The sequence below is a fragment of the Melospiza melodia genome, chromosome 3 (assembly GCF_035770615.1).
Source record: "Melospiza melodia melodia isolate bMelMel2 chromosome 3, bMelMel2.pri, whole genome shotgun sequence".
NCBI classification, from domain to species: Eukaryota; Metazoa; Chordata; class Aves; order Passeriformes; family Passerellidae; genus Melospiza; species Melospiza melodia.
The window spans coordinates 138,800,909-138,828,325 of NC_086196.1; the positions used below are offsets into that span (position 1 = coordinate 138,800,909).

The following is a 27,417-nucleotide window of genomic DNA, read 5'->3' on the forward strand; positions in this document are numbered from 1 at the left end:
TACTTTTACTCTTTTTAAAAAAGAACGATTGGAATTTTTTCCATATTTTTCCAGGCACCTGGCGCTCAGCAGCATCCATCGGTTCCGGCAGGTTTGGATCGTGAACGAGGAATTTTAGTACAATTTTATTATCCTAAATCCTAATTGTCTAGATTTTTATTTCTCTAACTTTATTACTATTTTTACAATTTTATTACAATTAAACTTTTACTCTTTTTAAAAAGAACGATTGGAATTTTTTCCGTATTTTCCCAGGCACCTGGCGCTCAGCCGCGCGGATCGGTTCCAGCAGGTTTGGATCATGAACGAGGAATCTTATTACAATTTTATTATCCTAAGTCCTAATTGTCCAGATTTCTATTTCTCTAACTTTATTACTATTTTTACAATTTTATTACAATTAAAATTTTACTCTTTTAATAAAAACAATTGGAATTTTTTCCATATTTTCCAGGCACCTGGCGCTCAGCAGCGCCGATTGGTTCCGGCAGGTTTGGATCGTGAACGAGGAATTTTATTACCTAAATTTTATTATCCTAAATCTGAATTATCCACATTTTTATTTCTCTAACTTTATTACTATTTTTACAATTTTATTACAACTTCTAAAATTTAAATGAAAGAACGATTGGAATTTTTTCCATATTTTTCCAGGCACCTGGCACTCAGCAGCGCCGAGTGGTTCCAGCAGGTTTGGATGGTGAACGAGGAATTTTATTACAATTTTATTATCCTAAATCCTAATTATCCACATTTTTTATTTCTCTAACTTTATTACTATTTTTACAATTTTATTACAACTTCTAAAATTTAATAAAAGAACGATTGGAATTTTTTCCATATTTTCCCAGGCACCTGGCACGCAGCCGCGTGGATCGGTTCCAGCAGGTTTGGATCGTGAACGAGGAATTTTATTACAATTTTATTATCCTAAGTCCTAATTGTCCAGATTTTTATTTCCCTAATTTTATTACAACTTCTAAAATTTAAATAAAAGAAGGATTGGAATTTTTTCCACATTTTCCCAGGCACCTGGCGCGCAGCCGCGTGGATCGGTTCCGGCAGGTTTGGATCGTGAACGAGGAATTTTATTACAATTTTATTATCCTAAATCTGAATTATCCAGATTTTTATTTCCCTAATTTTATTACAACTTCTAAAATTTAAATAAAAGAAGGATTGGAATTTTTTCCATATTTTCCCAGGCACCTGGCGCGCAGCCGCGTGGATCAGTTCCGGCAGGTTTGGATGGTGAACGAGGAATTTTATTACAATTTTATTATCCTAAACCCTAATGATCCAGATTTTTATGACTCCAATTATATTATTTATTTTTACAATTTTATTACAATTAAACTTTTACTCTTTTTAAAAAAGGAACAAGTGGAATTTTTTCCACATTTTCCCAGGCACCTGGCGCGCAGCCGCGTGGATCGGTTCCGGCAGGTTTGGATGGTGAACGAGGAGGAGGCCAAGGCGCTGATCCGGGAGGTTCTGGACGCCGATCGGATCATCCACGTGCAGCAGCTGGGAATGCCGTGGGAAGAGCCCAGTTCTGGTTCATGGACAACGTGGGACCCCTGGGAGACGTCCAGGAGAAGAGGGAGGCCATGGAGCTGGCCACCAAGCTCCTGGAAGGTGGGAATCCCTGAATCCCTTGGGAATTTTCCGCCTTGGAAAGGTTCTCGTGTCCCGCCAATCCTTGGGATCTTCCGGGATTTGCTGGCCCTGAGCTGGCTCATTCCAAGGGATATTCCCACTGGGTTTCTCCTGGTTTTCCCAGGATTTAGCTCTCATCCAGGAGCTTTGTTTTCCAGGGATTCTCACGGTTTGGGATCTTGCTCCAGTTGGGATTTTCCAGGAGTCACCATCCCTGAGTTGGCTCATTCCAAAGGATATTCCCGCCATGATTTTTCCCAGTTTTCCCAGGAACCAGCTCTCATCCCAGGAGCTTTGTTTTCCAGGGATTCCACGGTTTGGGATCTTGTTCCAGTTGGGATTTTTCAGGAGTTGCCAGCCCTGATTTGGCTCATTCCAAAGGATATTCCCGCTACAATTTTTCCCAGTTTTCCCAGGAAGCAGCTCTCATCCCAGGAGCTTTGTTTTCCAGGGATTCCCACAGTTTGGGATCTTGTTCCAGTTGGGATTTTTCAGGAGTTGCCAGCCTCGATTTAGCTCATTCCAAAGGGTATTCCCGCTACGATTTTTCCCAGTTTTCCCAGGAAGCAGCTCTCATCCCAGGAGCTTTGTTTTCCAGGGATTCCCACGGTTTGGGATCTTGTTCCAGTTGGGATTTTTCAGGAGTTTCCAGCCTCGATTTGGCTCATTCCAAAGGATATTCCCACCATGATTTTCCCCAGTTTTCCCAGGAGTTTTGTTCTCCAGGGATTCCCTGGAATATTTCCCAGGGATATTCCTGCCGTGATTTTTCCCGGTTTTCCCAGGAACCAGCTCTCATCCCAGGAGCTTTGTTTTCCAGGGATTCCCACGGTTTGGGATCTTGCTCCAGTTGGGATATTCCAGGATTTGCCAGCCTTGATTTGGCTCATTCCAAAGGATATTCCTGCCATGATTTTCCCCAGTTTTCCCAGGATTTAGCTCTCGTCCCAGGAGCTTTGTTTTCCAGGGATTCCCACGGTTTGGGATCTTGTTCCACTTGGGATTTTTCAGGATTTGCCAGCCTTGATTTGGCTCATTCCAAGAATATTCCCGCTACGATTTTTCCCGGTTTTCCCAGGAAGCAGCTGTGATCCCAGGAGATTTGTTTTCCAGGGATTCCCACGGTTTGGGATCTTGTTCCAGTTGGGATTTTCCAGGAGTCACCAGCCCTGAGTTGGCTCATTCCAAGAATATTCCCGCCATGATTTTCCCCCGTTTTCCCAGGATTTAGCTCTCATCCCAGGAGCTTTGTTTTCCAGGGATTCCCACGGTTTGGGACCTTGCTCGAATTGGGATTTTCCAGGAGTCTCCATCCCTGGGTTGGCTCATTCCAAAGGATATTCCCGCTATGATTTTCCCAGTTTTCCCAGGAGTTTTGTTTTCCAGGGATTCCCTGGAATATTTCCCAGGGATATTCCTGCCGTGATTTTTCCTGGTTTTCCCAGGAACCAGCTCTCATCCCAGGAGCTTTGTTTTCCAGGGATTCTCATGGTTTGGGATCTTGTTCCAGTTGGGAGTTTTTCAGGATTTGCCAGCCCCGAGTTGGCTCATTCAAGGGATATTCCCACTGGGTTTTTCCCAGTTTTCCCAGGATTTAGCTCTCATCCCAGGAGTTTTGTTTTCCAGGGATTCTCATGGTTTGGGATCTTGCTCCAGTTGGGATTTTCCAGGAGTCTCCATCCTGAGTTGGCTCATTCCAAGCATATTCCCGCCATGATTTTTCCTGGTTTTCCCAGGATTTAGCTCTCATCCCAGGAGCTTTGTTTTCCAGGGATTCCCACGGTTTGGGACCTTGCTCGAATTGGGATTTTCCAGGAGTCTCCATCCCTGAGCTGGCTCATTCCAAGGGATATTCCTGCCATGATTTTTCCCCGCCTGATTTTCAGGGAACAAGCCTGGAAAAGCGGAGCAGGAAGGGAGGAAGAGTGGGAAGAAAGGAGCCCAGAGCGCCGAGGGAGGGAAGGAAAACCAGGAAAAGAGGGATGACAGAATCACATCCCGACCGGGAATTCCCAGCAAAACCCTCCGGAGAATCCTGGAGGTCATGAGCGAGGAATCGGTGAGCAGTGCCGGATCTCGGGATCCAGGATCGGCCCCAAAACCTGATTTTCAATTTTTTTTTATTTTTTGTGGATCCCTTTGGAATGAGGGCTGGGAATTCTCACCCTGCCGCCTCTTCCCGGCGTTTTTCCTAAGACGTTCCTGCTGGAGAACAAACTCCTGAAGCCGCTGAGGGAGGTGGTGGGACCCAAGAATGACGTCCAGCAGCTCCGAAACATCTTTGAGGTGGATTGGGGTGGGATCTTCTGGGACTGGGATTGGGATTGGGATTGGGATTGGGATTGGGATTGGGATTGGGATTGGGATTGGGATTGGATGGCATTGGCATTGATGCATTGGCATTGGGATGGGGATTGGGATGGTGAGAAGCAGGAGGAGGTGGGGATGGGAATGTGCAGCTGGATCAGGGAAGGATCCAGGGAATCCCTCGAGGGGCTCCAGGAGAGCTGGAGTTTGGGAAAGGGATGGAGGGAGCCAGGGAATGGCTTCCAGTGGGAAAGGGGAGCTTGGCATGGTGGGATCTTGGGAAGGGATTCCTGGCTGGGCTGAATTCCAGAGAATCCCTGGCAGTGTCCCAGGGTGGATTTGGATCACCCTGGGATGGTGGGAAGTGTCCCTGGGATGGGATTGAAGGTCCAGGGATCCCATCCCAAACCATTCTGGGATTCTGGGATCAAGGACACTCAGGATCCATCCCGAGGGATTTTTATGGAATTCGGGGATGGAAAAGGGAAGGGAGACCCTTCCTGGAGTCCTGAATTCCCAGGGAAGCCCCTGGATCCCAAAATTCCTTCTCAAGAAGGAATCAGGATGGGGCTGGATCCAATGGCAGGCTGGGAGAGCTGGGAATGTGCAGCTGGACCAGGGAAGGATCCAGGGAATCCTTGGAGCCTTTTCCAGAGGGAAAATTGGGATTCCAGAGCCGGGATTTGGGATTTGGGATTTGGGATTTGGGATGAAGGCTGGAGGGGCAGGAGGCAGGGAATGGCTTCCAGTGGGAAAGGGGAGCTGGGGATGGTGGGATCTTGGGAAGGGATTCCTGGCTGGGCTGGGATTCCCAGAGAATCCCTGGATTCCTGGCGGTGCCCAAGGTTTGGTGTCTCTGCCCATGGAACGGGATGAGCTGTGAGGTCCCTTCCCACCCAGAGCACTCCACGATTCCTGAATTCCCATCTCCAGCCCATCCCAACTTTTTAAACACCTCCAGCCTCTTCCCAGACTTTCCCATCCATTGATATTCCATGGCTATCCCACATCAGCCCCTTCCCACCATTCCTTGCTTATCCAGCATTTCCCAGGATTCCAGCATTTCTTCTGCACCTGGAAAATTCCCCTTTCCTTTCCTTTCCTTTCCTTTCCTTTCCTTTCCTTTCCTTTCCTTTCCTTTCCTTTCCTTTCCTTTCCTTTCCTTTCCTTTCCTTTCCTTTCCTTTCCTTTCCTTTCCTTTCCTTTCCTTTCCTTTCCTTTCCTTTCCTTTCCTTTCCTTTCCTTTCCTTTCCTTTCCTTTCCTTTCCTTTCCTTTCCTTTCCTTTCCTTTCCTTTCCTTTCCTTTCCTTTCCTTGAAATTTCCTTGAAATTTCCTTGAAATTTCCTTGAAATTTCCTTGAAATTTCCTTGAAATTTCCTTGAAATTTCCTTTCCTTTCCTTGAAATTTCCTTTCCTTTCCTTTCCTTGAAATTTCCTTTCCTTGAAATTTCCTTTCCTTGAAATTTCCTTTCCTTGAAATTTCCTTGAAATTTCCTTGAAATTTCCTTGAAATTTCCTTGAAATTTCCTTTCCTTGAAATTTCCTTTCCTTGAAATTTCCTTTCCTTTCCTTGAAATTTCCTTGAAATTTCCTTGAAATTTCCTTGAAATTTCCTTGAAATTTCCTTTCCTTTCCTTGAAATTTCCTTTCCTTGAAATTTCCTTTCCTTGAAATTTCCTTTCCTTGAAATTTCCTTTCCTTTCCTTTCCTTCCTTGAAATTTCCTTTCCTTTCCTTGAAATTTCCTTGAAATTTCCTTGAAATTTCCTTTCCTTGAAATTTCCTTTCCTTGAAATTTCCTTGAAATTTTCCTCATCCCTTCCCTTCCCTCAATCCCCTTCCTTCCCCCTCCCCATCCCTGAGGGCATTCCCGCTTTTCCAGGCCCTCCGCGTCGAGGACGAGGACGAGCTGCGCGCCCTCGTGGATTTTTTCCTGGACTACGAAACCCACCACGCGCCCAGGATCCCGGTAGGATCTCCGGGGGAGACCCCAGCAGATCCCGGGAACGCATCCCAGGAATTCCAGGAAGGAAAATTCCCGAAAATTCCACAGCCGGCTTTGCTCCCTCCAGGTCAGCCAGGCGGGAGATGCGGCCGGGCGGAGCGGATCTCGCTCCCAGCACGATTCCCCCGCTCAGATCCCGGCCATCCAGGCGGATCACGTCCTGACCATCCTGAGGGAATTCCTGCAGGAATTTCCCAAGCTGAGGTGGGAACGGGGGCGGGGCGGGGCTGGCGGCGCCGGGATGGAGCCAATCCGGGATCCAGGGAATGTCCTGGGAGTTCCGGGGTGGTTCTGTTTGGAAAAAGAGATTCCCAAGCTTTCCTGAGGGAGCAGGAGATTCCCAAGGCTGGGAATGAACCAGACAGGAGATGATCCCGGAGCTGGGAAGGGAGAAAATGATGGAGTGTGTTCTCCTTGCCGAGGATTTGTTCTTTATTCCAAGGATTTGTTCTCCATCCCAAAGATCTGTTCTTCATCCCAAAAATTTGTTTTCTATCCCAAAGATCTGTTCTCCCTCCCAAGGATTTGCTCTCCATCCCAAAGTTTTGTTCTCCATCCCAATGATTTGTTTCCCAATTTTGAATTCTCAATTGTCAAGGATTTTTTGTCTATTGCAAAGATTTGTTCTTCATCCCAAAAATTTGTTCTCAATCCCAAGGATTTCTTCTCCTTCCCAAGTTTTTTTTCTCTATCTCCAAGATTTTTTTTCCCATCCCAAAAATTTGTTCTCTATTCCCAAGGTGCTTTTCTCTATCCCAAGGTTTTTTTCTCTGTCCCAAGGATTTGTTCTCCATCCCAAAGTTTTGTTCTCTTTCCCAAGGATTTGTTCTCTATCCCAAGGATTTGCTCTCCATCCCAAGGATTTGTTCTCCATTCCAACAATTTGTTCTCCATTCCAAACATTTGCTCTCCATTCCAAAGATTTGTTCTCCTTCCCAAGGACTTGTTTCCAAATTTTGAATTCCCGATTCCCAAGGATTTGTTCTCTATCCCAAAGACTTGTCCACTATTCCCAAAGATTTGTTCTCCCTCCCAAGAATTTGTTCTGTATTCCCATGGATTTAGTCTCCATCCCAAAGATTTGTCCACTATTCCCAAAGATCTGTTCTCCCTCCCAAGGATTTGCTCTCCATCCCAAAGTTTTGTTCTCTTTCCCAAGAATCTTTCCCAATTTTGAATTCCCAATAGCCAAGGTTTTTTTCTCTATCCCCAAGATTTGTTCTCCATCCCAAAAATTTGTTTTCTATCCCAAGGATTTGCTCTCCTTCCCAAAGATTTGTTCTCCGTCCCAAAAATTTGTTTTCTATCCCAAGGATTTGCTCTCCTTCCCAAAGATTTGTTCTCCGTCCCAAATATTTTCTCTCCTTCCCAAGGTTTTTTTCTCCATCCCAGGAATTTTTTGTCCATTCCTGGAGTTTCTCCTCCATGCCAAAAATTTGTTCTCCATCCCAAGGTTTTCTTCTCCTTCCCAAGGATTTTTCTGTATCCCCAAGATTTTTTTTCCCATCCCAAAAATTTGTTCTCTATTCCCAAGGTGTTTTTCTCTATCCCAAGGTTTTTTTCTCCGTCCCAAGGATTTGTTCTCCATCCCAAAGTTTTGTTCTCTTTCCCAAGGATTTGTTCTCTATCCCAAGGATTTGCTCTCCATCCCAAGGATTTGTTCTCCACTCCAACAATTTGCTCTCCATTCCAAACATTTGCTCTCCATTCCAAAGATTTGTTCTCCTTCCCAAGGATTTGTTTCCAAATTTTGAATTCCCGATTCCCAAGGATTTGTTCTCAATCCCAAGGTTTTCTTCTCCTTCCCAAGGTTTTTTTCTCTATCCCCAAGATTTTTTTTCCCATCCCAAAAATTTGTTCTCTATTCCCAAGGTGTTTTTCTCTATCCCAAGGTGTTTTTCTCCATCCCACGGTTTTTATCTCCATCCCAAAGGCTTTTCCACAATTCCCAAATATTTGATCTCCATCCCAAGGATTCGTTCTCCCTCCCCAGGGACGAGGGACCCCCCAGGGAACTCCAGGACGTGCGGGACAATTCCAAGGACGGGGAATACTGGGAAGCCATGACCCACATCATTCCCCAGCGGAAACTCAAACTCTGGGACGCGCTCGGAGCCGCGCTCGTGGAATATCAGTGAGTGCCCGGCGGGGCGGGAGCAGGGCCGGGACAATTCCAGGGATTTCCCACGGATTTTCCCGGCGTTCCTTCCCCAGCAAAGTGCTGACCCGGAGGTCCGAGCTGTTTTCCGAGGCCACGGCCCTGCAGCGGCAGAACACGGAGCTGGGAATGCTGCTGGAGGAATATTTGGGATCCGCACAAGGCGGGTGCCCCTGAGCTCGGCCTTGGATTCCTGGGATTATTCCGGGAATATTCCGGACGTGGATCCCACCGGGACGGAGCAAAACCCGGGAATCGCCGGGGCCGGGTGTGGATTTCCCTGGATCTGAGCCAGGAATTCCTGGCAGGGGTTAATAAATCGTTCCCAAAGCTGGATCTGTGTGAGCAGGGAATGGGAGAACATCCGGGGGTTCCACTGGTCCAGGGAATTCTTGGGATTGTTGGAAGTGCCACAAATTCTGGGTTGGAAACTTAAATCCCATCTCAATTCCAACCCCACATTTTCCAGGATCTAGGGAATTCTTGGAATTGTGGGAAGTGCCACAAACTCATGGGATCTGAGGCCCGGAATTCCCAAATTCCGGGATGGAAGCTTAAATCCCACCCCGATTCCAACCCCAACCTTCCACAATCCGGGGAATTCTTGGACTTTTGGGAAGTGCCACAAGACTGTGGGATCTGAGGCCTGGAATTCTGAGGTGTGAGCTCAGCCTTGGATTCCCGGGAATATTCCGGACGTGGATCCCACCGGGACGGAGCAAAACCCGAGAATCGCCGGGGCCGGGTGTGGATTTCCCTGGATCTGAGCCAGGAATTCCTGGCAGGGGTTAATAAATCGTTCCCAAAGCTGGATCTGTGTGAGCACATCCAGGGGTTCCACTGGTCCAGGGAATTCTTGGGATTGTTGGAAGTGCCACAAATTCCGGGTTGGAAACTTAAATCCCATCTCAATTCCAACCCCACATTTTCCAGGATCCAGGGAATTCTTGGAATTGTGGGAAGTGCCACAAAACTGTGGGGTCTGAGACCTGGAATTTCCAAATTCCAGGATGGAAACTTAAATGCCACCCCAATTCCAACTCCAAAACTTTCCAAAATCCAGGGAATTCCTGGATCCATGGAATTCCTGGAATTGTGGGAAGTGCCACAAACCCATGGGGATCTGAGGCCTGGAATTCCCAAATTCTGGGATGGAAGCTTAAATGCCACCCCAATTCCAACCCCACATTTTCCAGGATCTAGGGAATTCTTGGAATTGTGGGAAGTGCCACAAACTCATGGGATCTGAGGCCTGGAATTCCCAAATTCTGGGATGGAAGCTTAAATCCCACCCCGATTCCAACCCCAACCTTCCACGATCCGGGGAATTCTTGGACTTTTGGGAAGTGCCACAAGACTGTGGGATCTGAGGCCTGGAATTCTGAGGCGTGAGCTCAGCCTTGGATTCCCGGGAATATTCCGGACATGGATCCCACCGGGACGGAGCAAAAGCCGGGAATCGCCGGGGCCGGGTGTGGATTTCCCTGGATCTGAGCCAGGAATTCCTGGCAGGGGTTAATAAATCGTTCCCAAACCTGGATCTGTGTGAGCACATCCAGGGGTTCCACTGGTCCAGGGAATTCTTGGGATTGTTGGAAGTGCCACAAATTCCGGGTTGGAAACTTAAATCCCATCTCAATTCCAACCCCACATTTTCCAGGATCCAGGGAATTCCTGGAATTGTGGGAAGTGCCACAAACTCGTGGGATTTGGGAGATGGAATTCCCGAATTCCAGGATGGAAACTTAAATCCCATCCCATCCCAGCCCCAACGCCTTCCACCATCCAGGGAATTCCTGGATCCAGGAAATTTTGGAATTGTAGAAAGTGCCAGAAACCCGTGGGATCTGAAGCATGGAATTCCAGGATGGAAACAAAAATCCCATCCCATTCCAACCCCACATTTTCCATGTTCCAGGGAATTCCTGGAATTGTGGGAAGTGCCACAAAACTGTGGGATCTGAGGCCTGGAATTCCCAGATTCCAGAATGGAAGCTTAAATCCCACCCCAATTCCATCCCCACATTTTCCACGATCCAGGGAATTACTGGAATTGTGGGAATTGCCACAAACTGATGGGATTTAGGGCCTGGAATTCCCAGATTCCGGGATGGAAGCTTAAATCCCACCCCAATTCCAGCTCCACATTTTCTACGATCCAGGGAATTCCCAGGATTTTGGGAAGTGCCACAAACTCATGGGATCTGAGGCCTGGAATTTCCAAATTCTGGGATGGAAGCTTAAATCCCATCTCAATTCCAACCCCACATTTTCCAGGGAATTCCCGGGATTTTGGGAAGTGCCACAAACTGATGGGATTTGGGGCATGAAATTCCAGGATGGAAGCTTAAATCCCATCCCAATTCCAGCCCCACATTTTCCAGGATCCAGGGAATTCCTGGGATTTTGGGAAGTGCCACAAACGGATGGGATTTAGGGCCTGGAATTCCAGGATGGAAGTTTAAATCCCATCCCAATTCCAGCCCCACATTTTCCATGAACCAGGAAATTAATGGAATTGTGGGAATTGTCACAAAACTGTGGGATCTGAGACCTGGGATTCTGGGATGGAAGCTTAAATCCTGTCTCAATTCCAACCCCACATTTTCCAGGGAATTCCCGGGATTTTCGGAATTGCCACAAACTGATGGGATTTAGGGCCTGGAATTCCAGGATGGAAGCTTAAATCCCATCCCAATTCCAACCCCACATTTTCCAGGGCATTCCCAGGATTTTGGGAAGTGCCACAAAACTGTGGGATCTGAGGCCTGGAATCCTCGAATTCCGGGATGGAAGCTTAAATCCCACCCCAATTCCAACCCCACATTTTCCAGGGAATTCCCAGGATTTTGGGAAGTGCCACAAACTGATGAGATCTGAGGCCTGGAATCCTCGAATTCCGGCAATTCCACAATCCCAGGATGCTCCAGCCTTTCCCTGGACGCTTCTCTCAGGGAATTCTCTGGCAATTCCAGCCCAGCCCCTCCCCACCTTCCCAGGGGACGAATCCCTTCCCAAATTCCCAAATTTCCCGACATTCCCAAGGATCCCTGGCTGTTAAAACCCCGTGGAATTCTCGAGGCTTGGAATCCTGCCCGGAAAGGATTTTCCTGCTGGGATTTCAAATCCCTGTGGATTTGGGAGGGGGGACACAAACCCTGGAATTTGCTGATTATTCCCGAAGGTTTTGCACCCTAAATAATCCCAAGATCCTTCCTGCTTCCCCCTCTGGCTTCTCCCAGAAATTCCACCCCAATTTCCCAAAAATCCCCTTTCCCTGATTCCCAAAATTCCCCACAGATTCTGGGCTGAGATTTTTCCAGCAGGGATTTTTTTCCCACGTTCCGGGCACGGATTCTCAGCCGCTTTTATCTTTAACCTTGGGCTCGCAGCCGCTGGAAAACAACGGCTCTGAAGAATGGGAAAAACAGCTTTATTTTTTTCTTTTTCTTTTTTTCTCTTTTTTTCTTCCTTCTTTGTTTTCCTTTCTTCTTTCTTTTTCTCGTTTCTTTTTTCTTTTTTCTTTTTTTTTCTTTTTTCTTTTTTCTTTTTTTATTTTTTCTTTTTTCCTCTTCTTTTTAAAATTTTTTTCCTTCTTTTTAATTTTTTCTTTCTTTTCCTTCCTTTTCTTTCTTATTTTTCTTATTTTCATCCTTTTTTTCTTTTTTTCCCCTTCTTTTTTAAATTTTTTCCTTCTTTTTAATTTTTTCTTCCTTTTCCTTCCTTTTGTTTCTTATTTTTCTTCTTTTCTTCCTTTTTTCTTTTTTTTCCTTCTTTTTAAATTTTTTTCGCTATTTTTCTTCCTTTATTCTCTTTTTCCTTTTTGTTCCTTCTTTTTTAATTTTGTTCCTACTTGTCTTTATTTTCCTTCCTTTTCTTCTTATTTTTTCTTATTTTTTCCTTCCTTTGTTTAATTTTTTCTTTCTTTTTTCCTTCCTTTTCTTCTTATTTTTTCTTATTTTTTCCTTCCTTTTTTTCTTTTTTCCTTCCTTTTTTTATTTTTTCTTTGGTTTTTTTTCTCCTTCTTTTTAAATTTTTTTCCTTTTTTAAAAATTTTTTTCTTTATTTTCCTTCCTTTTTTTCTTATTTTTTTCTTCCTTTTTTTCTTTTTTTCTTTCTTCTTTTTTTATGTTTTTTTTCTTTTTTTCTTTTTTCTTTGTTTTCCTTTTTTAAATTTTTTTCCTTCTTTTTAAAATTTTTTCTTTATTTCCCTTCCTCTTTTTTCCTTATTCTTTCCTCTTTTTTCCCTTCCTTTTTTAAATTTTTTCTTTCTTTTTTTCCCCTTCTGTTTAAAATTTTTATTCCTTCTTTTAAAATTTTTTTCTTTATTTTCCTTCCCTTTTTATTTTTTCTTTTTTCCCCTTCCTTTTTTTGATTTCTTTTTTTCCCCTTCCTTTTTTTATTTTTCTTTCTTTTTTTCCCTTTTTTTTCCATATTTTCCTTTTTTTATTTCGTCTTTATTTTCCTTCCTTTTCTTATTTTTTCTTTCTTTTTTCCCCTTCTTTTTAAATTTTTTATATCCCTTCTTTTTTCTCTTTCTTTTTTTCCTTTTTTCCCTTCTTTTTCTTTCTTTCTTTTTTTTCTTTTCTTTTTTTTTTTTTCTTTTTTCCCCTTCTTTTTCTTTTTTTTTTCTTTCTTTTTTTTCCTTTTTGTTCCTTCTTTTTCTTTCTTTCTTTCTTTTTTTTTTCTTTCTTTTTTTTTTCCTTTTTTTTCCTTCTTTTTCTTTCTTTCTTTCTTTTTTTTTTTCCTTTCTTTTTTTTCCTTTTTTTTCCTCTTCTTTTTCTTTCTTTCTTTCCTTTTTTTTTTCCCTGTTGTTTTTCTCTCCTTTGATGATTTTTCGATTCCTCCCGCTTCCCACGGCGGAATTCTTTTTAATTTTGTTTTTTTGTGCGGTGGAGGAGCGGGAGAATTTGGGAGGCGCCTCCCGGGGTAGGAACGTTAAAAAAACAAAAACAACAAAAAAAATAATAAAAGGGGGGAATTTTGGAACGGGTGGAAAAGGGGAAAAGCGGGAATGGGCAACGCCTGGATCATCCCGGGGGGGTTTCTCTGGAACGGCAGCGGAGGAAACGCCGACTTTTGGCATTTCTGGGACCCCGAAATGGCCGGGGAGGGGTCCCGGTGCCGCCGGGGGCCGGGAGGGGCCGGGCCGGCCCCGGGAGCCTCCCCCGGAGCCTCGTCCCGAGCGTCCCGTCCCGCTCCGCCCTCCGCGGGCGCCGGGGATATCAGGGACGCGGCGATGTCGCAGCGAGGCCGAGCGGGACCCCCGCGCCGCCTGCAGCGGAGGAGGGAGCGGAGCCCGGGCCGGTCCGCGAGGTGAGACCCCCACCCAGCCCTGCCGCAGCGCCCGGGGCACCGGGGAAACCCCGGAACCGGCACCGGCACCGGGAGGGACCGGGAAGGGCCGGGAGGGACCGGGACAGCGCCGCGTGGAGCGCGAGTGGGGTGAGGGGACAGAGCGGGACCGGGATCGGGCACCGGGATTGGGGTACGGGCACCGGACTGGTCCCAGGATGGGGGACCGGGGGTTGGGAACCGCGATCGGGCACCGAAGCGGCCCCGGGTTAGGGGGACCGGGGCCGTTTCGGGTTTAGGGGACCGGGATCGGGATTGGGGGACCGGGAGCTGGAGTGGCCCCGGGATGGGGGACCGGGGCTGTTCCGGGTTTGGTGGACCGGGACCGGCCACCGGGATTGGGGGACCGGGAAAGGAGTGGCCCCGGGATGGGGTACGGGGCTGTTCCGTGGTTGGGGGAGCGGGACCGGGCACCGGGATTGGGGCACCGGGATTGGCGTTCGGACCACCGGAATGGCCTCGGGATGGGGCACCGGGGCAGTTCCGGGTTTGGGGGACCCGGTCCGGGCACCGGGATTGGGGTACGGGACGCCGGAGTGGACCCGGGATGGGGGACCGGGGGTTGGGAACCGAGAGATCGGGCGCCGGAGCAGCCCCGGGATTGGGGACCGGGGCTGTTCCGGGTTTGGGGGACCCGGACCGGGCACCGGGATTGGGGTACGGGCACCGGAGTGGCCCCGGGATGGGGGACAGGGACCGTTCCAGGGGTGGGGTACCGGGATTGGGGCACCGGGATTGGGGTACGGAGCACCGGAGGGGTCCCGAGATTGGGGGACCGGGGGTTGGGAACCGGGACCGGGCACCGGAATAGTCCCGGGATGGGGGCAGGGGTCCGTTCCGGGGGTTGGGAACCGGGACCGGGCACCGGAATGGTCCCGTGATGGGGACAGGGGTCCGTTCCGGGGGTTGGGGACCGGGACCGGGCACCGGAGTTGGGGGTCCCGGGAAAGGAGGGGCTCCCGGCAGAGGAGCAGCCCCGGGATTGGAGGTCGGGACACCCGAGGCCGGTGAGCTCGGGGGACACCGGTCCGGTTCCGGTTCCGAGTTTGGGGAACCGGGGCTGCCCCGGGCCCGGGAACCGAGGGGAACCTGAGGGTCCAAATGCGGGTTCGGGACAGACGGTCCAGCTCCGGACACCGGGGCTGTGCTGGGGAGGAACGGGAGGGATCCGGGCACCGGAGCAGCCCCGGAGGCGCGAGCCGGGTCCGGGATGTGTGGACCGGGACGTGAGGGCCGGAACCGGGCACCGGAGCTGCCTCGGGAGAGGGTGGGGGAGCCGGATCCGGGCACCGGGGGAGCCCCGAGTTTGAGGAACCGAAACCGGGACCTGGGGACCCAGAACCGGGACCGGGGGAGCCCCGAGTTTGGGGGGACCGAAACCGGGACCTGGGGACCCAGAACCGGGCACCGGGGCTGCCCCGAGTTTGGGGGACCGGAACCTGAGGACTCCGATCCGGGCACCGGGGCAGCCCCAAGTTTGGGGCACCGGGACCTGAGGACTCAGAACCGGGCACCGGGGCTGTCCTGAGTTTGGGGGACCGGGACCTGGGGACCCAGAACCGGGCACCGGGGCTGTCCTGAGTTTGGGGGACCGGAGCAGCCCCGATTTTGGGGCACTGGGATCTGAGGATCGAGAACCGGGCACTGGGTCTGCCCCGAGTTTGGGGGACTGAAACCGGGACCTGGGGACTCAGAACCGGGCAATGGAACAACCCCGAGTTTGGGGCACCGGGGTAGCCCCGGCGTGGGGTTCGAGCACCGGAGCGACCCCGGAGGTGGGACCGGGACCTGGGGATCCAAAACCGAGCTCCGGATTTTGGGGGACCGGGCCGTGGAGACCCCGAACCGGGCACCGGAGCAGCCCTGGAGTCCGTTTGGACCGGGACCGGGACCTGGGGATCCCGAACCGGGCACCGGAGCAGCGCTGGAGTCCGTTTGGACCGGGACCGGGACCTGGGGATCCCGAACCGGGCACCGGAGCAGCCCTGGAGTTTGGACCGGGACGGGGACCTGGGGATCCCGAACCGGGCACCGGAGCAGCGCTGGAGTCCGTTTGGACCGGGACCGGGACAGGGACCTGGGGATCCCGAACCGGGCACCGGAGCTGCCCCGGGCGTGCCCGGTGCTCGGGTCTCGGTCGGACCGCGGGACTGGGGGGGGTCCCGTCCGCTTTTGCCGCCGTCCCCGCGGTGCGGAACCCCCTCGGCCGCGGCCCCGGGGCGTTGTCAGCGGGCGGGACGGAGCGCGGCTGAGTCACCGGCAGGAAACCGGAGCGGTTGCATCAGAAAGCGGAGCCGTTTGTCCGGTCGGGGCAGCTCGGGAAAGAAAAAAAAAATCAAAAAAATCAAAAAAATAATTAAATCTCACTCCTAAAAATCCCGCAGCATGGAGAACAGAGACGATCACCCCTGCCCCAGCAGCGGCAGCAGCTCGGCAGCTCCGCCGTCCAGCACGCCGCGCCTGAGGGAGGAACTGCAGTGCCCGGTGTGCTACGAGCCCTTCCGGGAGGCCGTGACGCTGCCGTGCGGCCACAACTTCTGCAAGGGCTGCATCACCCGCTCGTGGGAGCAGCGGCGGCCCGAGTGCCCCCTGTGCAAGGAGAGCTCCTCGCTGGAGCAGCTCCGCGTCAACCGCACGCTGAGGAACCTGGTGGAGCTGGTGCTGAGGGAGGAAGGGCAGCGGCAGGGCCGAGGCGTGGCGCTGTGCCCCGCGCACCACGAGGAGTCCAAGTTCTTCTGCATGGAGGACAAGGAGCTGGCGTGCTTCTCGTGCCAGAGCTCCAAGGAGCACCAGGGCCACAAGATGAGGCCGGTGCAGGAGGCGGCGGCGGATTTTAGGGTGAGGGGTGGGGAGGGAGAGAGGGATGGATCGTATGCGTGATGGATGGAGGGGTGGATCCATGGATGGATGGATGGATGGATGGATGGATGGATGGATGCAGGGATGGGTGGAACCATGGATGGAGGGATGGATAATGGATGGATGGATGGATGGATGGATGGATGGATGGATGGATGGATGGATCCATGGATCCATGGATCCATGGATGGATGGATGGATGGATGGATGGATGGATGGATGGATGGATCCATGGATCCATGGATGGATGGAGGGATGGATGGATGGATGGATGGATGGATGGATGGATGGATGGATGGATGGATGGATGGATGGATCCATGGATCCATGGATCCATGGATCCATGGATCCATGGATCCATGGATGGATGGATGGATGGATGCAGGGATGGATGCAGGGATGGATGCAGGGATGGATGGATGGATCCATGAATGGATGGATGGATGGATGCAGGGATGCAGGGATGGATGGATGGATCCATGGATGGATGTGGATGAATGGATCCATGCATGGATCCATGAATGACTGGAGGGATGGATCCATGGATGAACAGGGATGGAGGGAGGGATTGATCCACAGAAGTATCTATGGATGGAGAGATGAATGTGGATGGATCCATAGATGGATGGATGGATGGGTGGATGGATGGATGGATGGATGGATGGATGGATGGATGGATCCATGGATGGATGGATGAATGGATCCATGGATGGAGGGATGAATGTGGATGGATCCATAGATGGATGGGTGTGGATGAATGGATGGATGGATGGATGGATGGATGGATGGATGGATGGATGGATGGACGGATGGAGGGATAGACAGACGGATTCATGGAGGAATGGATCCATGGATGAACAGGGATGGTTCCATGGATGGATGGATGGATTCCATGGATGGATCTATGGATGCAGGATGGATCCATGGATGGAGGGATGGATGTGGATGGATGGATGGATGGATGGATGGATGGATGGATGGATCTATGGATGGATCTATGGATGGATCTATGGATGGATCTATGGATGCATGGACGGATGGATGGATCCATGCATGGATGTAGATGGATGGAGGAATGGATGGATGGATGGAGGGATGGATCCATAGATGGAATCCATGGATGGATGGATGGAGGGATGGATGAATCTAAGAATGGAGGGAGGGCGCAATGGATCCATGGATAAATGGATCCATGGATGAACAGAGATGGATGGAGAGATGGATCAATGGATGGATGTGGATAGATTCATGGATGGATCCATAGATGGATGGAGGGATGAATCCATGGATGAACAGAGATGGATGGATGGATGGATGGATGGATGGATGGATGGATGGATGGATGGATGGATGGATGGATGGATGCATGGATGCATCCACGGAAGGATGACAAAGAGAGGCATCCCTAAAACCTGGAGCTGTCCCAGATTTCCCAGGATTTGGGATGAGGCTGCCACGCTTCCCTGCGGGCGTGTGGCGGCTGCTGGATGCTCTGCTGCCCTTTAATTATCCAGCGCCATCCCGGATAACGATCCCGCGGGGAAGGGCAGCGGGATGGTTATTCCCGGTGATTCCCTTGATCCCAGCTCGGATCCGGCCACGCCGGTTATTCCAGGCTTTGGGAGTGGGGTTGGGATTTGGGAGTTGCTCAATTCCAGCAGAAAGGAGGAGGAGGAGGAGGGGATGGGATGCAGCCAGGAGCTGGGAATGCTGCCAGGACATGCTGGAAAACAGCCGGCACCGCCCTGACTCATCCCGATGGATTTCAAATGTGGCGGGAAAAGCTTGGCTGGGGTTCCTGGGAATGGGAATGGGAACGGGAACGGGAGTGGGAATGGGAATGGGAATGGGAATGGGAGTGGGAGTGGGAATGGGAGTGGGAATGGGAATGGGAATGGGAGTGGGAGTGGGAATGGGAATGAGAACGGGAATGGGAATGGAAATGGGAATGGGAATGGGAATGGGAATGGGAATGGGAGTAGGAGTGGGAGTGGGAATGGGAGTGGGAGTGGGAATGGGAATGGGAATGAGAACGGGAATGGGAATGGGAATGGGAGTGGGAGTGGGAATGGGAATGGGAATGGGAATGGGAATGGGAGTAGGAGTGGGAGTGGGAATGGGAATGGGAATGGGAATGGGAATGGGAATGGGAGTAGGAGTGGGAGTGGGAATGGGAGTGGGAGTGGGAGTGGGAATGGGAATGAGAACGGGAATGGGAATGGGAATGGGAATGGGAGTAGGAGTGGGAGTGGGAGTGGGAATGGGGGTGGGAATGGGATCGGGAATGGGAATGGGGAATGGGAACCGGAATGGGAATGGGAATGGGAATGGGAGTGGGAGTGGGAATGGGAACAGGAATGGGAATGGGAATGGGAATGGGAATGGGAATGAGAATGGGAATGAGAATGGGATGGGTGGGAATGGGAATGGGAATGCGAATGGGAGTGGGAATGGGGCTGTCAACAGCACCAGGATGAGCAGGGATGGGATATCCCTAAAAACTAGGGAGAAAGATTCCCTATGGATCAAAGCTCCTCTTCCTCCCGGCTGCCTGAGGAGAGCAGTTGGATGGAGCAAGGATCCGGCTCTGGGAGTGTTTTTCCTGGAAAAGTCCTGGAAAATCCCAGGAATGGGGGAGTCCTGAGGGTGTCTCCTCCCCGCAGGCCAAGCTGGCGAACATGGAGTCTTCCCTGCGGGAGAAAGCCAAGGATTTCGGGGCCGTGCGGAGATCCTACGAGTGCATCGCCCGGCACAACGAGGTGCGTGTTCCCTCTTGAGGCGGGATTGATCCCAATCCTGATCCGGTTCTGGATCCCGATCCCAATCCTGATCCCGATCCCAGTCCTGATCCGGATCCTGATCCCAGTCCTGCATGTTCAATGGGGCGGAGCACTGATCCCATCTGGGAAAGGAGAGCAGTGGGGATTTGGGAAGTGGGGATTGGAATTTGGGAAGGGCAGCGTGATCCCAGTGATCCCTGAGCTCTGGGAAGGGGGATCCAGGGAATTTGGGTGCTCCAGAGGTGGGATTGATCCTGATCCCACACCAGCACATGCAGCAGGGGTGGAGCATTGATCCCATCTGGAAAATGAGAGTGATGGGGATTTGAGAAGCAGGGTTGGGAATTTGGGAAGGGCAGCACAATCCCAGTGATCCCTGAGCTCTGGGAAAGGGGAATCCAGGGAATTTGGGTGCTCCAGGGGTGGGATTTGATCTCAATCCCAAACCTGACTGGGAATGCAGCTGGGGTGGAGCATTGATTCCATCTGGAAAAGGGGAGTGATGGGGATTTGGGAAGCAGGGATTGGAATTTGGGGAAGCCAGCATGATCCCAGTGATCCCTGAGTGCTGGGAAAGGAGAATCCAGGGAATTCTGGTGCTCCAGAGATGGGAATGCAGCTGGAGTGAAGGCCTGGTCCTGATTGGGAATGCAGCTGGAGTGAAGCCCTGATCCCAACGTGGAGAAGGAGAGCTGTGGGCATTTGGGAAGTGGGGATGGGAATTTGGGAAGGGCAGCGTGATCCCAGGGGATTCCTGAGTGCTGGGAATGGGAATCCAGGGAATTCTGGTGCTCCAGAGCTGGGATTGATCCCAATCCAAATCGTGCACATACAGCTGGGGCTGGAGCACTGATTCCATCTGGAAAAGGGGAGTGATGGGGATTTGGGAAGTGGGGATGGGAATTTGGGGAAGCCAGCATGATCCCAGTGATCCCTGAGCTCTGGGAAGGAGGAATCCAGAGAGTTCTTGTGCTCCAGAGGTGGGATTGATCGTGATCCTGATCCTGCACATGCAGCCGGGGCTGGAGCATTGATTCCATCCTGGGAAAGGAGAGCAGGGTAGGGATTTGGGAAGTGGGAATGGGAATATGGGGAGACCAGCATGATCCCAGTGATCCCTGAGCTCTGGGAAAGAGGAATCCAGGGAATTCGGGCACTTCCACCGTTCCCACCTGGAGCAAGGTACCGACATTCATTCCCAGGAGGAATCGGAGCGTCTGGAGTGTCAGGTGAAGTGGGAATTCGAGAAGCTGCACAAGTTCCTGTGGGACGAGGAGCAGGCCGTGCTGGCGCAGATCCGGGAGGAGACGGACCAGAAGCAGGACCTGATCCAGGGAAAGATGGAGGAGCTGAGCAAGGCCAGCCAGGTCCTGCTCAACGAGGCCGCGCGGCTCCAGGCCGACTGCCAGTGGGACGACCTCACCTTCCTGATGGTAATTCCCACATTCCCCATGGTAATTCCCATATTCCCATTGGTAATTCCCACATTCCCCATGGTAATTCCCACATTCCCCGTGGTAATTCCCACATTCCCATTGGTAATTCCCACATTCCCATTGGTAATTCCCACATTCCCCATGGTAATTCCCACATTCCCGGTGGTAATTCCCATATTCCCGGTGGTAATTCCCACATTCCCCATGGTAATTCCCACATTCCCCATGGTAATTCCCATATTCCCATTGGTAATTCCCACATTCCCCATGGTAATTCCCACATTCCCCATGGTAATTCCCATATTCCCATTGGTAATTCCCACATTCCCCATGGTAATTCCCACATTCCCCGTGGTAATTCCCACATTCCCATTGGTAATTCCCACATTCCCCATGGTAATTCCAGCATTCCCCATGGTAATTCCCACATTCCCCATGGTACTTCCCACATTCCTGGTGGCAATTCCCACATTCCCCATGGTAATTTCCACATTCCCCGTGGTAATTCCCACATTCCCGACGGTAATTCCTACATTCCCACAGTTAATTCCCACATTCCCCGTGGTAATTTCCACATTCCCCGTGGTAATTCCCACATTCCCATTGGTAATTCCCACATTCCCCATGGTAATTCCCACATTCCCCGTGGTAATTCCCACATTCCCGGGGGTAATTCTGGCATTCCCCATGGTAATTCCCACATTCCCTGTGGTAATTCCCACATTCCCCATGGTAATTCCCACATTCCCATTGGTAATTCCCACATTCCCGGGGGTAATTCCCACATTCCCCATGGTAATTCCCATATTCCCCACAGTAATTCCCACATTTCCCCATGCTAATTCCCACATTCCCATGGTACTTCCCACATTCCTGGTGGTAATTCCCACATTTCCAATGGTAATTTCCACATTCCCCATAGTAATTCCCACATTCCTGGTGGTAATTCCCACATTCCCGATGGTAATTCCCACATTTCCCACGGTAATTCCCACCGGGATCCTTCTCCCATCTCCCCTGTGTAATCCTTGGAATTCCAGCGGCATCCAGGATCTGATCCCTCTTTATCTTTTCTTTTCCAGACCCACAAGAACCGCAAGCGGAGGTAGGTCCTGATCCCATCATATATTCCCAAATCCATGGAATTCCCAAATCCATGGGAATTTGGGGATGGCTGAGCCCATCCTGCTGGCTGGATGGGGTCTCCTAAAGTTCCTGCTCCAAGAAAATTCCAGCGTCTCCTGGGTGTTCCAGGCAGTACGGCGGGGACACAAAGCAGAATTTTCAGGGTTTGTGGGAAGCGTTAAATTCCAGATTTTGTGGGAATTGAGGGATGAAAAGTTTGGGAAATACCGGGTTCCTCATCCCACTCCTTTCTCCACGGTCATTCCTTGCTCCAGGATCGCCTGCACGGCCGAGGAGCCGGAGGCTGTTTCCTCGGGATTGCTCCTGGATGTGGCCAAATACCTGGGATCGCTGCAGTACAACGTGTGGAAGAAGATGCTGGACACCATCACCACCGGTGAGGAGCCGGGAATGTCGGGAATGGTGTTTTCCAGGGGGTGGAAAAATGGGAAATCCATTCCTAATGGAGAAAGATTTTTCCTTAAAATGGTGGTGGTGGGGCCTGGAAAGATGGGAGATATGGAGATGGATTCATCCCTAAAAATGGTGGTGATGGGATCTGGAAAGATGGGAAATGTGGAGAGGGATTCATCCCTGAAAATGGTGATGGGATCTGGAAAGATGGGAAATGTGGAAATGGATTTATCCCTAAAAATGGTGGTGATGGGATCTGGAAAGATGGGAAATGTGGAGGTGGATTCTTCTCTAAAAATGGTGGTGGTGAGGTCAGGAAAGATGGGAAATGTGGAGAGGGATTCATCCCTGAAAATGGTGATGGGATCTGGAAAGATGGGAAATGTGGAGAGGGATTCATCCCTGAAAATGGTGATGGGATCTGGAAAGATGGGAAATGTCGAAATGGATTCATCCCTAAAAATGGTGGTGGTGGGGTCTGGGAAAAATGGGAAATGTGGAGAGGGATTCATCCCAGAAAATGGCGATGGGATCTGGAAAGATGGGAAATGTGGACATGGATTCATCCCTAAAAATGGTGGTGATGGGATCTGGAAAAATGGGAAATGTGGAGAGGGATTCATCCCAGAAAATGGTGATGGGATCTGGAAAAATGGGAAATGCAGTGGTGGGGTCTGGAAAGATGGGAAATGTGGAGAGGGATTCTTCCCTAAAAATGGTGGTGGTGGGAAATGTCGAAATGGAATCATCCTTAAAAATGGTGTCGGTGAGTTTGGAAAGATGGGAAATGTGGACATGGATTCATCCCTAAAAATGGTGCTGATGTGATCTGGAAAGATGGGAAATGTGGAAGTGGATTCATCCCAAAAAATTGTGGTGGTGGGGTCCGGAAAGATGGGAAATGTGGAAGTGGATTCATCCCTAAAAATTGTGGTGATGGGAAATGTGGAGGATTCTTCCCTAAAAATGGTGGTGATGGGAAATGTGGAGATTGATTCATCCCTAAAAATGGTGGTGGGGTCTGGAAAAATGGAAAATGTGGAAATGCATTCATCCCTAAAAATGGTGGGGTTTGGAAAGATGGGAAATGTGGAGATGGATTCTTCCCTAAAAATGGTGGGGTCTGGAAATGTGGAGATGGATTCATACCTAAAAATGGTGGTGATGGGAAATGTGGACATGGATTCTTCCCTAAAAATGGTGGTGATGGGAAATGTGGAGATGGATTCTTCCCTAAAAATGGTGGTGGTGGGGTCTGGAAAGATGGGAAATGTGGAGATGGGATTGGGGATCGGGGAAGTGAAGGGACGGGCTGGTTCCTCAAAAAGGGAAACTTGGGAATGTGCGTTTGCCAGGGACAAATCCATGGATAGGCATGGGTGTAGGATGAATCCGTGGATGGATGGATGGATGGATGGATGGATGGATGGATGGATGGATGGATGGATGGATGGATGGATGGATGGATGGATGGATCCAGGGATTAATGGTAGATCCATGGATGGATGGATGGACCCATGGAGGCATCCATGGATGGATGGAGGGATGGATCTATGAAAGGATCCATAGATAGATGGATCCATGGATGGAGGGATGGATGGATGGATGGAGGGATGGATCCATGGATGGATCCATGGATGAAGCCATGGATGGATGGATGGTTGGATCCTTGGAGGCATCCATGGATGGAGGGGCAGATGGACAGATGCATTGAAAGATCCATGGATGGATGGAGGGAGCAATCCATGGATGGAGGGACAGATTGATGGGTCCATTGAAGGATCCATGGATGGATGGAGGGAGGGAGGGAGGGAGAGATGGATCCATGGATGGAAGGGACAGACGGATGTATCCATGGAAGGATCCATGGATGGATGGAAGGTGGGAGGGATCCATGGATGAATCCATGGAAGGATCCATGGATGATGGGAAGGATCCATGGATCCGTGGATGGATGGATGGATGGGCAGATGGATGGATCCATGGATGGAGGGACAGACGGATGTATCCACGGAAGGATCCATGGCTGGATGGAGGGATGGAGGGATCCATGGATGAATGCATGGAAGGATCTATGGATGGAGGGAGGGATCCATGGATCCATGGATGGATGGATGGGCAGATGGATGGATCCATGGATGGAGGGACAGACGGATGTATCCATGGAAGGATCCATGGATGGATGGAAGGTGGGAGGGATCCATGGATGAATCCATGGAAGGATCCATGGATGATGGGAAGGATCCATGGATCCGTGGATGGATGGATGGATGGGCAGATGGATGGATCCATGGATGGAGGGACAGACGGATGTATCCATGGAAGGATCCATGGCTGGATGGAGGGATGGAGGGATCCATGGATGAATGCATGGAAGGATCTATGGATGGAGGGAGGGATCCATGGATCCATTGGATCCATCCATGGGATCCATGGGATCCATCCATGGATCCATGGATCCATGGATGGGCAGATGGATGGATCCATGGATGGAAGGGACAGACGGATGTATCCATGGAAGGATCCATGGATGGATGGAAGGTGGGAGGGATCCATGGATGAATCCATGGAAGGATCTATGGATGGAGGGAGGGATCCATGGATCCATGGATGGATGGGTGGGCAGATGGATGGATCCATGGATGGAAGGGACAGACGGATGTATCCATGGAAGGATCCATGGATGGATGGGCAGATGGATGGATCCATGGATGAATCCATGGAAGGATCTATGGATGGAGGGAGGGATCCATGGATCCATGGATGGATGGATGGGCAGATGGATGGATCCATGGATGGAAGGGACAGACGGATGTATCCATGGAAGGATCCATGGATGGATGGAAGGTGGGAGGGATCCATGGATGAATCCATGGAAGGATCTATGGGTGGAGGGAGGGATCCATGGATCCATGGATGGATGGAGGGAGGGATGGATGGATCCATGGATGGAGGGACAGATGGATGTATCCATGGAAGGATCCATGGCTGGATGGAGGGGTGGAGGGATCCATGGATGAATGCATGGAAGGATCCATGTAGGGATGGAAGGATCCATGTGTGAATGGGTCCACGGGTGGCTCCACGGAGCAAACTTCCCATAAAACCTTCCCCTTCCCCGCAGTCCCCTTCAGCCTGGACCCCAACTCGGCCGCGGGCTGGCTCTCCGTCTCCGAGGACCTCGCCAGCGTCACCCTGTGCAGCTACAAAGGCTCCGTGGAGAACCCGGAGCGCTTCACCTCCGCCCCCTGCGTCCTGGGCTCCCGCGGCTTCTCCAAAGGCTTCCACACCTGGGAGGTGGACCTGGGCGGCCTTGACAACTGGCGGGTGGGCGTCTCGCGGCCCCACGGAGGCTCCCCCTGGAGTTACCACCACGACACCCGCTCCGGCTTCTGGTACATCTACCACCTGCAGGGCAAGGACGAGTGCCGGGCGTCCAACACCATACGCTCGCAGACGGGGCTGGGCAACATCCGGCGCGTCCGCGTGGAGCTGGACTGCACCGAGGGCGAGCTCTCCTTCTACGACGCCGACCGCCAGAGCCACATCTACACCTTCCACGAGAAGTTCGGCTGCGCCGTCTTCCCCTATTTCTACGTGGGCAACACCCAGGGCGATTCCAACGCCAAGACGCTCCGGATCTGCCCGCTCCGGGTCCGCGTCCTTGAGGATGTCCCGACCTAGAACGTCTCCTTGCCTCCTGGTGGGGTTCTTCATCTGCTTTTACAGGAAAAACAGAAAAGGAAAAAATACGCAGGGAGAAAAAATGTTTGTATTATCTCAGGTTTTTATTGTTATTAAATATTAATAAACATTAGAAATATTATCAATATATCTCTCGCCCCCGTGTGGTTCTGTGCCCAAATCCCAAATTTTCCTGGAGCTCTCTGTGGTGGATCCAAGCTGGGAATGCTTTGGGAGGAAGGGATTTATCTGACAAATAAGGAATTAAAGGATTTAGGGGTTTTTTCCTGCAGTTTTCAGGGATTCAGGAATCCCTGCTGTGATTCTTATCCCGGCTCTTGGAATGGGAAAATCCCACGGGATTTGGCTGGATGAGGATTCTCCCTGTTTGGGACAGCACAAAAAGGCAACCACCAGCAGAACTCCCATCCTTCAACCCTGTATTGAATTTTATTAATAATTTACTAAATTTATTAGACTATTTTATTAAAAAATAAAAGAATTTAATAAATCTATTTTTATCAAATCCCGGAGAATGGGAAGGAAAGCAAAGCTGCCCTGCCAAGCCTCCATATGGAAAACCACCAATGGGAGCATTCCTGGGAGCATCCCACCTCCTCCACCCTTTTCCCCACAGTTTTATCCCTCCGAGGGTTTTTTCTCTGGAATTCCCAGCTCTGGGAATCCGATGAAGATGCGTCATTGGTGTTGGAAAAAGGAGGAAATTTGGAATTTTTACTCGGAGTTAATCCCTCCCAAAGGTTTTTTTCCCGAATCCAGGTGAGTCCTTGGGATTTCAGGTGATTCCAGGGGGGAAGGGAAGGGGCCTGGGTGGCCCTTCCTGCCCTTTTTCTGCCTTTTGCCTGCTTTTTTCCTGCTTTTTTCCTGCCCAGATTCAGACGGGAGCGGGTGGTTACCATGGTTTCCCAGCATTTGTTTGGGAAGCTCCTTGGAAACAAGAGAGGGAGGAGGGAGAACAAAAGGGAGAGGCTGGAGCTGGGGGCGACCCCGGGATCCTCCCACAGCAAATCCCTGGATACGGCAAAGGAGGGAAAAAAGGGATTGAAGCATCCCAAATCCCTGCATCCCATCCCATCCCATCCCATCCCATCCCATCCCATCCCATCCCATCCCATCCCATCCCATCCCATCCCATCCCATCCCATCCCATCCCATCCCATCCCATCCCATCCCATCCCATTATTCCATCCCATTCCATTCCATTCCATTCCATTCCATTCCATTCCATTCCATTCCATTCCATTCCCTTCCCAATCCAGCTCCATCCCAACCCCAATCCCATCCCACCATAATCCTGCACAGCCATCCCAATCCCAATCCCAATCCCAATCCCAATCCCAATCCCAATCCCAATCCCAATCCCAATCCCAATCCCAATCCCAATCCCAATCATGCTCCATTCCAATCCTTCATTCCATCCCATTGCACCTCAATCCTGCATTCCCACCCAATCCCAATCCTGCTCCATCCCAATAGCAATCCCAACCCCATCCCATCGCACCCCAATCTTCCATTCCCATTCCCAACCCATCCCATCCCAGTCCCAATCCCATTCCGAATCCCAATCTCAATCCTATCCCATCCCAATCCCATTCCAATCCCATCCCAATCCCA

The 27,417-nt window shown here is 50.6% G+C and overlaps 3 protein-coding genes across 3 annotated transcripts; 2 read left to right on the top strand and 1 right to left on the bottom strand.

Annotated features, from left to right (window-relative positions):
- The first annotated feature begins 1,248 nt into the window (after positions 1 to 1,248).
- On the top strand, positions 1,249 to 8,463 carry DRC1 (dynein regulatory complex subunit 1). Its single transcript, XM_063153394.1, is given in 8 exon segments — positions 1,249 to 1,549; positions 1,552 to 1,638; positions 3,546 to 3,718; positions 3,856 to 3,945; positions 5,849 to 5,935; positions 6,039 to 6,175; positions 7,965 to 8,105; positions 8,186 to 8,463. Coding segments are annotated over 8 exon segments (1,137 nt in total). The 3' UTR covers positions 8,307 to 8,463.
- A 4,894-nt stretch (positions 8,464 to 13,357) lies between these two features.
- TRIM35 (tripartite motif containing 35) lies at positions 13,358 to 25,930 on the top strand. Its single transcript, XM_063153207.1, has 7 exons — positions 13,358 to 13,445; positions 15,869 to 16,322; positions 19,007 to 19,102; positions 20,326 to 20,556; positions 21,642 to 21,664; positions 21,960 to 22,081; positions 25,223 to 25,930. The coding sequence occupies exons 1-7, from the start codon at positions 13,369 to 13,371 to the stop codon at positions 25,780 to 25,782; spliced, it is 1,563 nt and encodes a 520-aa protein (XP_063009277.1). The 5' UTR covers positions 13,358 to 13,368; the 3' UTR covers positions 25,783 to 25,930.
- On the bottom strand, positions 19,075 to 20,422 carry LOC134416510 (uncharacterized). The gene is made up of 2 exons (XM_063153219.1): positions 20,296 to 20,422; positions 19,075 to 20,164 (listed from the first exon to the last, which is right to left on the bottom strand). Exons 1-2 carry the CDS (start codon positions 20,313 to 20,315, stop codon positions 19,075 to 19,077), a joined length of 1,110 nt encoding a protein of 369 aa, XP_063009289.1. The 5' UTR covers positions 20,316 to 20,422.
- Positions 25,931 to 27,417: the final 1,487 nt, after the last annotated feature.